We start from the raw sequence: 12175 nt of genomic DNA, 5'->3' as shown, positions 1-12175 counted from the left end.
GCTGACAGTTGAAGTAGACAACACCCTGATGAGAACAGCCCACCCTTTCATTATCCTTGTGATAGATTCCTTTTGCATCGAGGCTATAAATACTACACAATGCATACATGGAGCCAGAGGGGAAAAACACACACACACATACAGAAAAATGCCCCAAAATGCCCTATGATGGGCAATGTTATCTAATGATAAAAGCAATACCTACACAGATACATGAACCCCAAAAACTGCAGTGGAACTTTATCTTAAAAGAACCCCCTTAAAGATTCCTAAAATATATATTATATAGAAATTATTTTATTAAAGTATACTGTAGTGTTAAGTTAAGAAAATCCAAGATTATTCAACATCCAACTATTCGATCTTACTTTGATCATACTTACATGATGATGGTTTTCTTTGGTATTTTCGTCTCCTGCTCGGTAACTGTGGGAGGAACATGGACAAAGCATGATGGTTATTTTGCATTGCTAAAGCTGCACTCAAAGCATTTTCTGCTCAACAAAAACCACAAAACGTCCAAAAAAAGAGTAAGACTGTATGGATAAAGCCAGACTTGCTACCTTCAATGGTGATGGCCTGCTCACCAGAGCGAGCCACAGCGGAGGGGAGGACCAAGTCAGCAGCACACTTTGCACTGCCCAGACGGTTCGACAACTGAAATCCAACAGATATATTTTTAGAGTCATAAATGTAACTCACTGCTGCTAATTAATATCAACTATCTTGAAACTAATTTATAGGCACAAAGGCAAATGCATGACCTGCATTAAAATCTCCCCTCATTGACCCTTAAAAATAAAGGAAATGTTATTTTTGTAATTATCTGAGATATTTTCTTGTATTGAGACCTCTTACTGTAGAGCTCCAAATTCTGAACAAATAGATCTTAATAGTTTTAATGATCCTAATATATTTGGAGTACTTATGTCAATCATTTAACATTAAGTGTACAAAACTTGAGGTTCACGAGTCTCCCTGTCTCACATATTATAACTGCCCTCCCAGAGCCTCTTCATGCCAGACATTTCTTCCTCTTAAATGTATTTATTTTACTGGTACTTGCAACAGGGCTTTCAAATTGTTATATCTCTCTATGTAATGCTGTATAGTCTTAACCTTACTAAGTGATTGCCCAGAGATTATGTACACTCTGAAATGTCACAAAACGAATACAGATAAATGGAAATGAATTAGTCTAGACCAACCTCGCACTCATAGTGTCCAAGGTCTCTCTCTGTCAGGTTTTTGATTACCAGAACCAGAACGCCACTCCGGAGCTCACTGTAGGTCTGATATTTCTGCTGGTCAGTCAGCAGCCTGCCATCCTTGAACCACCTTGAACAGGGACACATGCAGAGAGGAGACAAGATTAGAGGACGGGGTTGATATTCAAACAAAATTGCAAAACTGAATCAAAATGAAGGAAAGAAGACAACATAAGGAAGGTATCCATACCTCACTTTGGGCTTGGGGGCGCTTTGTATTACACAGGTGAACTGAGCGTCCTCACCGGCAACAAAGATGGCATTCCTTATTTTATTTACAAAACGAGGAGGTACTAAAAGAAACACATGACAGTGTTTTATGTTTTAGACTATTCATCATTTTTCACAAGAAAAGTGTAATGAAGCAGTAGAAAAGAATACTCTTAGGATCATCCTATATATAGGTATGATGTGCCACTTACCCTGAACTGTGATCTTTCCCAGAGTACTGGCATTGCCAGCTGGACTTGTGGCAAAGCACATGTACTGACCAGAATCATCTGCAGTCATATTGTCCAGGATTAGTGTGCAGGAACCATCAGGGTCCTCGATGATGATGTGATGAGGATCTGCCCCCACTGCGCGTCCATCTGCATCCAACAAGTAAACAAAACCACTCATGAAACAGTCTTTGAATGTCACTCCACATGGCTAATAACCATAGAGGAAATGCCTCACCCTTGTACCAGGTAACCGCAGGTTTGGGTACTCCAGTAACTTTGCAGGCCAGCTTAACAGTCTGGCCCAGCTCTGCTGTGCAGTTTGCCAGAATTTCATCAAAATCAGGGGAACCTAGAAAATAGTTTGGTATAAAAAGCTGTGCTAGAAATTCCAAGCAATAGAGAGGTAAAGAAAAAAGTAAAACTGCATGGAGTCCCACTCACTCCATGCAGGCATGCTGTATCGCTGCTGCAGTTCTCTGAGGTCTCTCAGCCACGAGTTCTTGATGGTAACAGTTCGGGCTTGTAAGGTGTACTTCCTCACAGAATCCTCGCGCTCATGCCAAATCTCAAAGGCACGGTCATCACCCTCCACTGTCTCATTCACATCAATGTTATTCAGCTGAAACAAGATAAAGAAACCAACAAACATCATTTAGGCCACTGACCATGAAAGAAAAGATGAAACTAGATTATGTTAAAAACACTTACCTTCATCATGTTCTTGAAAATATATGCTTGTGTATCAGTGTTGCTGTCTCTCTTGGGCTTGCAGATAATGCAGTAGTTCTTAAAGAGGAAGACGTGACGGTGGTGACCTCTAGAGGACGTTCTAATTCCAGGAGCACCCTCCCACACTTGGAAAGGCCCCTGGTGGGAGAGAGTAAGCATATGCAGACAGTCAAATGCTTATGTGTAATCAAGACCCTGCACAGTCGGCAGCTACGTGGTACCTGTCTAATTGGTTCTCCAAGAACTTCGAGGGTAGCAGGATAGTTCTCAATCATGGAGACATGGTGGGTATTCTCAGAACGCTGAGGGAGTGCAGACACCATTGCAAAAGCTTCTTCCAGCAGGCAGCAGTTCTGACCATTTCTTGCTTTGTTTCGAATGAGCTCCTGAAGATGTTGCAGCAGAAATTTCAACAAAACTGAAGTTACACTGATCGTGTACATAATTTAAAGGCTCTAAAAGCAAATGACTGAAAAGTAAATAACTGACTCTAAGATGATTGTATGCATGCACTCTATTACCTTCAGGAAGGCCTTGTACTTCTGAATCCTCTCCAGTGGCTGTTGGAGATAGGCATTTATGCTTCTTACTGGTGGATCTGCAGGGTCTGAATTAGCCTGTGCTGTGTCAGTATATTCCTGTTTTTTGGAGTTTAAAAAAAAAAGATTTTAACAGTTGGCACATTTGTAATTCATAGTATAGCAATAACAATTCTGCTGTTACCTTAAAGAAGCTGTGCACAGTCTTGTCACTGATGGCAGATTCAGCCTGACTCTGACCTACAAGATACTGAAGGTACTTCTCAAAGCCCTCCTTGTTCTTCAGGAAACACATGGCTATGTCATCATCAGTGTCGCAGTCATTCAACTTCGGAAGGAATGCCCTAAAAAGAAAATCATAAGAATGATGCATACTGATTATACTAAAAAATGGCTGAAAATAACATTTAAGAGGTGAGCTCACTTGTTATGGAAGGATTTGATATCATCAATGTTTCTGAAAATAGCCTCTTTCTGGCTGGTGACGTCAGGCGGTGCATCAGAACTGTCTGCATGCTTCAGGTGATGGGAGGTGAAGAATTCCACCTCCTTGACAAACTCTGATTCTCCGTTTATCAGTTCCTGGATCAGTTGGCTAGAAGCACGAATTAATAATTTTTTATGGTTCTTTGGTTGGTTTGCTTTGTCACGACAAATATGCTTCACTTACAATAATTTTCTCTTGTATTCTCCTTCAGACACCTCTTCCACACTTGTTTCTGGAAGATCGCCAGCATCAGCAGACAGCTGTAATAGAAATTTTAATTTTTTAAAAAAAAATATTACCCAATGCGTGCAACATGCAGTGGCGAGCTGGAAGCAATTGTCTTGAGACATACTTTGAGTTTTTTGTCCAGGTAGGCCGGTGAGACCCAGCCTTGGCGGGATGGTGTCGTTTTGGTGGGTTTGGTCCGAACTAACCACTTGAGCGGGTGAGCCGAGTCCAAAACCTCAACATACTGTCCCTCTTTTAGAGAGATGGAATCTTTGCTCGCCACGATGGGGTTGTAATCAGCTGTTGCTACATAGATATCAAACATCTATAAAAAATATATATATATGTGTGTGTATTAATAACAGGATTGCAGGGGGACTGGAAGCTATCCCAGCTGTCAGAGGGTGAGAGACAGAATACCAATCTGCCCCAAGGCTAACACACAGAGACAGATAACCATTCACACCTGTCTATGTATAAAAAAAAAAAACTTAATTGAATTTCCCTTTATTTCTTCAAATAAACTGCACCATTAAAACTTTCATTCCCTTGTTTTATATAGTATCCTGCCATGGTGTGTCAGAATTTAATCGATGAAATTCTGATATAAAGGCCAAAAATTTATGAACATTATGAACTTAATGGAAATTTTTTTGTATCTCACCTCTCCCCTGGCGTCTCCTTCATCAGACTCAGAGGAGGAGTCAGCAATGAGGGAGGGAGGACGGGAGCGACCGTGATGAGGTGATGGAGAAGGTGTCTTGGTCTCATCATCACTGTCACCACCTGGTACGCGTAATGAAGCTGGAGCAGTAAGGAGGAAGTCAAAGGAAGACAGGTCAGTCGTACAGAAATGTCCAATTAGTATAATCTGTCCTTTAAACCTATGCAGTAGATATTAGTACCCACACTCACTCAGGTCCATCAGCTTAAATATATATTTAAAACCATAACTGTGTGCTAGCGTGTACCAGTGTTGTATTTACCTGGTCAATTTGAATTTTTCTGTATACTGAAGTAACGACATAGTTTTTACGACGCAAAAACAGAGGGGAGAAATCCACAGTGGTTAATCATTCTAATGCTCTAACATGTATTACTGTATTAGTATCATGACAACAGGCAGCTTCACTTTTATCTCAGCTCTCCACATACATGTCTGCTTGGTGAGCATGTATTCCACTTATACAGAAGCTTCATAGGTTATTGCAAAAACTATTTTAGTAACAAGACAAAGGATGAGGAAACTCATTGAGGATGAGTAAGGAGATATAGAGGGCACTAATAGAAATAAAAGGGGATGGCTTAGCTGTTATTAAGCTGACACTGAAATAGAGTTGTTGTATGTATAACTAAATATTTCTTGTATGTAAAAGGAAATGTAAGGAAAACTGTTTTATAAAGTCATTATTAATAGATAGAAAATATTTCAGTGGAAAACTGCAGAGTATCTGTGATGCTGATGCACTTGGGATACATACTGGCAGATTTGGGCCAAGATTTCATCCACTGGAGCACTTCATGATTCTGTAAACTGTCTGAATAACAAATTAATCATTTAATGAGTATTTATTTAGTGGGAGTGATAAACTAATGGGTGTAAAGGTGGTTAGGAAATGATGTCTGTATGAAGGAATGGGAGATTTTATGTCATAAATGCATAAATAAACTAAAGCGTGCACTAGATAAGCACTAACATGGCACTAAGAAACATTCCTCGGTCAGGTTTGGTGTTCAGAAACAAAGGAAAGTGATAGCCAGTTCAGTATTTAAGCATTAAAGCAATCGGATTAAACATTTCTTAAACAGCCAGAATGAATTCAAAGAATTCAACCAAACCTGACAAGAAAATAACAGAGCAATGCAACAGAAGCACTGTATGCAACATAATCTATGATCCATACTTCAGTCTTCAGCATTAGTAACTACCAAATGCAGTCACTGCAGAGGGAATATGGATAGTTAGCCTGCACATTTTTAGTACAACTACAGACACAAGGTAATTTAAGAGATTGAAGGTGTTGTGATCGTTCAAGTCATATAATTTAATGTTTGTTCTCCTGAGAATGTATGTTCTCTTGAGGTGAAACCTTTTGTTTGTTTTTTTAACTATATCCTAATCTAAACTGTTTATGAGACTTGTTGAGAAGGAGCTACAGTCCAATGCTAGCATAATCATTCATTTATCTTGGTTTAAACCAGACTTGAAGCCGGAATAGACCAGTTCTGAAATGCCTTATGGACATAAAGGTTTGTATTTTATAAAGTACCATGAACTCATTAGTCTCTGAATATTTAATGCAGAGCTATAATGCTCCACTTACCTTGGGTGATCTTGGCTGATACCATTTCAGTGATCTGAGAGGTGAGTTTCATGAGGAATTCCTCTGAACCTACTTCACCTAGGAAAGGCATTTTGCCCTCTTAAGGGTTGGCAAAAAGTAAAGAACACCATAAATATCTTAACATTTATTTTTATTCATTTATATATCTTATCAAAAATAAACATTACTGGGCCTGATGATTAGCTAGTACGTCTTACCTTTTCCTTTGCTAGTATCTTCCTGTGGAGGACTAACTGTAATCCCAAGAACCCTGAGTGGATTTCAGTATTAAAATTTGTCATGTATTTACATTTATATTAAATGTACTTACTACAGACATCTTTTTTTGTGCAAGGCAATCAAAAGGTTTCAAAAATAACTTACTCTGAAGCCGCTGTCTCTTTCTTGGGCTGAGGAGCTAGAGAGGAGGGAGAAAAAAAGCGGAAGGGTGGTTTGAAAAGTGCTCTGCTAAGTGTTTCTGATATAAGAAGACACTCATTTAACCTGTCATTTCAAAATAAAGTGTCTTGATGACGTTATTCTCCTTACTCTCATCCACCTCCAAGTGAGCAGTGCAGATGGACTGTCCAGCTTTATTTGTTGCAATGCAGGTGTAGGCACCAGTGTACTCTGTGCCCACGTCCATCAAGATGAGACTGTGGTGGCGCCCAGAGCTTGCTATTTTGTATCCTTTAGTGTCAGGCTTGATCCACAGGACATCCTCCAAAGATTCCTCCTTTAGCCAGTTGACCATGGGAGTAGGAGATCCTAAGAGAGAAGAAGGGTGATTATGGAGACTTTGTAATAATGATGCGTGGCAGATAGAGCCCAAAATCTAGACTTTCTTCTTATCTAGAAAAGTGTAGTAACGCACCTTCTACTTTCACAGACAGAGTGATGCTTGTTCCTTGTTTCACCTTCCTATTGCTGAACCTTTCAATAAAGCGGGGTGGCACCAGGGGCTCTTTAGGGTCTGTGAGAATGAAGTGTATAATGTGACATTTTGAATATATGGACATGTCTACTGAAAGTACATATACTTGTGCTGTGGTTTGTAGGATAAATGTTAAATTACCCTTTTTCTCTTGTGGTAAAATCTCCCCAGGACCTGTTGCAAAAAGTGTTGCAAATGTATAAAATGTATCTCATCGTTTCATTTGAGATTTGTATTTTGTATTCAGGCACGTGTATACATACTCAATACTATCATCCGGGCAGAGGAGTAAGCAGAACCAGCTGCATTGCTGATGTAGACGGAGTACTCCCCCATATCCTCTTTTTTCACCTCCGTGATCTCCACGCCATGAACGTCTCTCTCTGCTAACAAATGAATTCTTTCTGAAGGTCGTAGAGGGTGGCCATCTTTGAACCAGTATATTCTGGGTTTCGGGAAACCTGGAAAACAACAAAAATTTGACAAACATTATTCTTAAATCATATGCAATGTTTTTAGAACACTGGGATGGATTAACAAATCTTTACTTTACCCTTTACTTTAAGCTGCATCTTTGCAATAGGTGAACCTGGACAGACGTGAACATCATGAAGCTCCTCCACAACCTGCGGTAGCTGATCATCTTCAGCTACAGACTCAAAGGTCTCAGTTTCCCTGTTGGAGGAGAGTAAAGCACAGCAGCTCCAGTATATTTATAACTGTATGTGAAGGCCTCAATATAAAGGTTTAGTTCATATAAATAAATAAATAAACATAAATAAACTTACCTGGACATGTATCCTTTGGCACTGACGTAAGAAGACGTCTCAGTGGCATCAGCAGCAGTGTCATAATCTGAGCTGCAAGACACTGATGGAGAAATTTTATTATAGTTTTATACAATGCTTAAGGTGTAAAGGGACTCTGCTTTTCTAAGATGTTGATTTATGGTTTGGAAATTAGCTTCATGCTTCAGTTAAATGCTACATCTGTATAGCTGTAGGTTTTGTGGGTTTGTTTTTGTTGTTTTTTTTACCCCTGCCTAATATAAAGGCAGGGTGAGAAACCTGCCTTTATATTAGGGGAGGCTCAAGGTCCATCTCACATATTCTGCATGCTAGTTTTGCTCTGACTTTGTCTGAAGTTCTCTTCTGTTTTAAAAAAACAAGCTATACAGAAGTTTGCATACATTTACGGGCATGAATATTGTAGTAATTTTGCCCTTTTAATAATAACAATAATAATGGATTGCATTTATATAGCCTTTTCGATACCCTCAAAGCGCTTTACAATTCCACTCTCACATTCACACACTGGTGGAGGCAAGCTACAGCTGTAGCAGACTGACAGAAGCAAGGCTGCCATATCGCGCCATCGGCCCCTCTGGCCATCATAGGCAGTAGGTCTGTGTCTTGTCCAAAACAGATAGAGCTGGAGATAGAGCTGGGGATCAAACCGGCAACCTTACGGTTACAAGATAAGCTTCCCAACCCCCTGAACCACAGTCGCCACATTTAACGCTTTCTTTGAACTGTTCTTTTTCCAGGGTGGAATGATGTACAGCATACATCTCAATGACTTCAAAAAACAAGAATTTGGTGTCCAAAATAAATTCAAATTTGTGCACCAAATTCTCATTTTTTAAGTCATTAAAGATGTACAGATGCTGTACAGTTTGCCTAGTCAATTATCCCAGGACAGGTATTTAAAAAGCAAACGTGTGTTTCTTGTATCATCTGTTCACTTACTGTCAACCCTGAGTTCAGCTTTAGTAGATGCAATGCCACTGCTGTTTTCAGCTGTGCAGCGATAGACCCCCATATCAGTAGGCAACACAGTGGTGATGATAAGTTGGTGACAGCCCTCCTGGTCTTCATTGATCATGTAATGGTCGTTCTCCTCCAGCAGCTTGCCATCCTTATACCAGCGAACAGTGGGAGGTGGCTTGCCAATCACAACACAGTCAAAGCTGACTGGATAACCGTCTGGAACATCCTGACTTTGTAGCTCGGTTAAGAAGACAGGTGCAGCTGGCAACAAGAGCAAATGGAAAGCAAATATAAAAATCCCACCCCTAACAGAGAAACTATTCTTGGTGTATTGAACTTGGTGCATTACTAACCAGACAAAGTTATAATTAACAGAGAGCAAGCTGCTTCTTACCTGGAGCTCCAGTCATGAAAGCAGGAGGCTGTCTATCTTGTGTGGGCGTCTGTGTACCATCTTGTATGTAGCTCATCTTTTTAATTCGCAGCTCCACTTTGTGAGGCCCTGCAGGTAAGATTGTGGTCTCCACAGGAACCCCATGGACTGTAAACATCTCCTGAAATCTCGTAGAGGCAACTTCAGCTTCTGTCCGTGAATCAAAACGAATGTAGATATAATTGTCATCTTCACGGTAAGATTGTGGGTCTGGGGCTCGCAAGTCTCCTTCATCTGCACTGACAAATGGTTCTTCCTCAACATCTGGTGGGAGACGCGTGCGCAACAGGCGCCGGAGGCGTCTGCTTGCCTGTCTCAGCGACTCATCCATCTCACTTCCGGAGGAGCTCTCAGGCTCACTGTCAGCACTGTAACCTACAGTAAGCGGCCGTCGGCCTGATGATTCTCTTACCGTTCCCACAGTCACCTTACCACTGTGAGAAGCTACCCCAAACTTGTTAGTGGCTTCACATGTGTAAACTCCAGTGTCCTTGGTGGTGATTGCAGTAATGACCAGTGAGCAGGTGCCATCATTATAGATATCAATATGATGATGCTTGCCATCCGTCAGTGGTTCTCCATCTTTCAGCCAGCGGACTTTATCAGGTTTACCTTCTGTCACACATTCCAGATGTATGGTGCCATTAGGTTCTTTAGTCTGGTCTTTGAAGACATCTTTAAAAACAGGACGCATGTCCTTGCGGGCCTTGTAACCCTTGAAGGCAGCTTGAATCTTAACAGCAGCTTCTCTGAGCTCAGGGTCATCCTCTTTACCGATCTCCATGATGCTAGTTTCCTCTGTAGACACGTGTTTTTCTTGGGTTTGCTGAACTACAGTTGTTTTCACTTCTGTCTGCTGCACAGTTTTCTGCTCTGACATTTGGAAATGTGCGAAGAACCTCTCAGTGGCTAGAGTATCTGCTTCCTTTGTCACTGTCTCAGTAGTCTTGCTGCTCTTTTTGAGGTAGGAAACAAGCGTCGAACGCCCAGAAACAGACTCATCCTCAGAGCTGGTGCACAGGCTGGCTTCTGTCTGCTTCTTTGACACAATGGCCTGCTCCTTCTCTGTTGATTTGACTTCCACTTTCTCAGATTGTGGAAGCTGATTCTGGTCTAATTTGCTCTGACCCCTTTTGCCATCCTCCTCTGGTTGCTCAGAGATGGAGTCCAGAGTTGGCTCCCGACTCATGCGTCGTTTCTTGGCTGATGCTTCCCAAAGTTCATGGAGATCACCTTCTTCAGCAGCCTCAGGAGGAAGACTGGGTTGTCCCAGTGCCTCAGTTACTTCCTGTTTTGCATCTACACATATGACCACAATGGAGTTACAGTTATGGTCCATACAGCACCACGCCCTCTTTAATTGGTGCTTAATCCTAACGTTTAACATTTATGTGCAGGGCTACATTAGGGCTACAGCAGAGCTTGTGGAGAAATACAAAAAGTACCACATATACAGCGTACAGTGACCTACCTGGAGTAATCGGTGGCAGAGGAGGTGCTTCTGTGTTTCAAGAAGAGAAGAAAAACAAATGATATTAAAGTTTATAAAATATCAAAATTCCTTGGTTTCTAGCATTACATCTTTGGCTAGAATGTTGCAGTTGCATAAAGCTCGATCTCATATCACCATGTGACATAAAACATGAACTGCAATTACAATTATAAACACAACATCACAGAAAAAAAGCAGCTACACTGTTGTGTTAAGTGAAGCGTACATTCACTCACCAAGCTGAACAGTCTGAGGCAGCTCAACAGGCTCCCCTATCCCTGCTCTGTTGATGGCTGCCACTCTAAACCTGTAGGCACTGCCTGGACTGAGATTTTCAACCACAAATTCGGTGTTACGCACAGGCTCAGAATGACATGGAAGCCAGAGGGCACTGTCTACCATTCGGATCTCCACTCTGTAGCCCAGAATGGGACTTCCTCCATCATGCAAAGGTGTGAACCAAGAGAGGGTAACAGACTTTTTTGTCTTACTGAGGACCTCCGGATCCTCTGGAGGATCAGGCACAGCTATGGGGAAGGGAAAAAGAAAAACCGCCATTGGATGTATTTATGAACACTAATTAAAAACCAAATACTCTACAGTGTTAATCTGTTATGAAAGTTATATGGAAGGTGTTCCAAATGCTCCAGAACTTTCCATGTTTTTGTTAGATAGCTTATCTTTTCTAAAGAATGTCTTAGGCCGCTGTAAATTTGCACAGGTTTGCTGCTTCTTCAAAGAGAAAGCTCTGTACTGTTTGGCTTTCAAAAAGCAGAAGTTAAGTAAAGACCTGATATTCTTAGAGATCACAGCACCATCTGGGATAAATATTTACTAAGCATAAATTACAATTAAGAGGAATCTATTACTCAGAAATTTGGTTACATATTTCCAGCAGCCTTTTTCAAAAAGATTGAATCAGAGGGCATTCCCACATAAAGTGGGAACAAAGATTCTTACATTTAATGCAAATGTTGAAAGTATTAGCGTTAACACAGCCTTGTTGGAGCAATGCATTGCCTATTTATCCATTTATATTGCTTTAGTTTGTATTGGAACTTAAGACCACACTTCTGACCATTGTTTCTTGTTTACATAATATTTGAAATCTGTTCTCCATACTAGTGGCATGTAGTATGTTATGAAATGACACGTTGTACCTACTAGCAAACATGTTGTTTAAGACAGACACCAGGCCACTAGACTTTACAAATTTCAAAGTGAAATCTTCAGTGGTGGATAAAGAAGAGAGCTTCAAACTACTACTGAACTGCCTAGCTAATATAAAACTTCACAGTTGGAGGTATTAAGAAGAAGCTTTGATGGTATGCCATACCTGCTCCATAGTTCTTCAAAAGATTTTTATTACCTTAGCTTCCTACTATACCCTGAATTGTCCAAAATTTTAATTCTGGTTCTGCGCTCCCTGGTCGAAACTCAGAATTACAAAAAATTGGAGTAAACTCTATATACAGGTTTAAAGGGATATTTGTTAATCTTTTCATAGACATAGACATTAGGGGTGCAAC

At 40.7% G+C, this 12175-nt stretch overlaps 1 protein-coding gene across 24 annotated transcripts in view; it reads right to left on the bottom strand.

Moving 5' to 3' along the window:
* The window catches only part of obscnb (obscurin, cytoskeletal calmodulin and titin-interacting RhoGEF b), a 69795-nt gene that overhangs the window by 4183 nt on the left and 53437 nt on the right, over positions 1–12175 (bottom strand). For 22 of the 24 annotated variants that reach the window (XM_042219773.1, XM_042219780.1, XM_042219794.1 and 19 more), the window contains 29 exons: positions 10883–11173; positions 10626–10655; positions 9116–10453; positions 8701–8982; positions 7741–7822; positions 7506–7627; positions 7216–7413; positions 7094–7126; positions 6893–6991; positions 6568–6786; positions 6403–6436; positions 6237–6289; positions 6019–6117; positions 5176–5232; positions 4359–4498; positions 3819–4019; positions 3650–3726; positions 3404–3574; positions 3164–3323; positions 2962–3078; positions 2662–2826; positions 2420–2578; positions 2153–2330; positions 1947–2060; positions 1691–1858; positions 1459–1561; positions 1209–1338; positions 564–657; positions 384–426 (listed from right to left, as the gene is read on the bottom strand). In XM_042219773.1, the coding sequence (XP_042075707.1) occupies positions 384–426; positions 564–657; positions 1209–1338; positions 1459–1561; positions 1691–1858; positions 1947–2060; positions 2153–2330; positions 2420–2578; positions 2662–2826; positions 2962–3078; positions 3164–3323; positions 3404–3574; positions 3650–3726; positions 3819–4019; positions 4359–4498; positions 5176–5232; positions 6019–6117; positions 6237–6289; positions 6403–6436; positions 6568–6786; positions 6893–6991; positions 7094–7126; positions 7216–7413; positions 7506–7627; positions 7741–7822; positions 8701–8982; positions 9116–10453; positions 10626–10655; positions 10883–11173 (4957 nt within the window). The remainder of the gene's footprint in view (positions 1–383; positions 427–563; positions 658–1208; positions 1339–1458; positions 1562–1690; positions 1859–1946; positions 2061–2152; positions 2331–2419; positions 2579–2661; positions 2827–2961; positions 3079–3163; positions 3324–3403; positions 3575–3649; positions 3727–3818; positions 4020–4358; positions 4499–5175; positions 5233–6018; positions 6118–6236; positions 6290–6402; positions 6437–6567; positions 6787–6892; positions 6992–7093; positions 7127–7215; positions 7414–7505; positions 7628–7740; positions 7823–8700; positions 8983–9115; positions 10454–10625; positions 10656–10882; positions 11174–12175) is intronic. The other 2 variants (XM_042219811.1, XM_042219778.1) reach the window with 2 other exon arrangements.

The sequence above is a fragment of the Haplochromis burtoni genome, unplaced genomic scaffold (assembly GCF_018398535.1).
Source record: "Haplochromis burtoni strain Fernald_Lab_line unplaced genomic scaffold, NCSU_Asbu1 Contig_3, whole genome shotgun sequence".
NCBI lineage: Eukaryota > Metazoa > Chordata > Actinopteri > Cichliformes > Cichlidae > Haplochromis > Haplochromis burtoni.
Note: the sequence above shows the minus strand (reverse complement) of the source record. Positions and strands in the feature narration are given on the sequence as shown.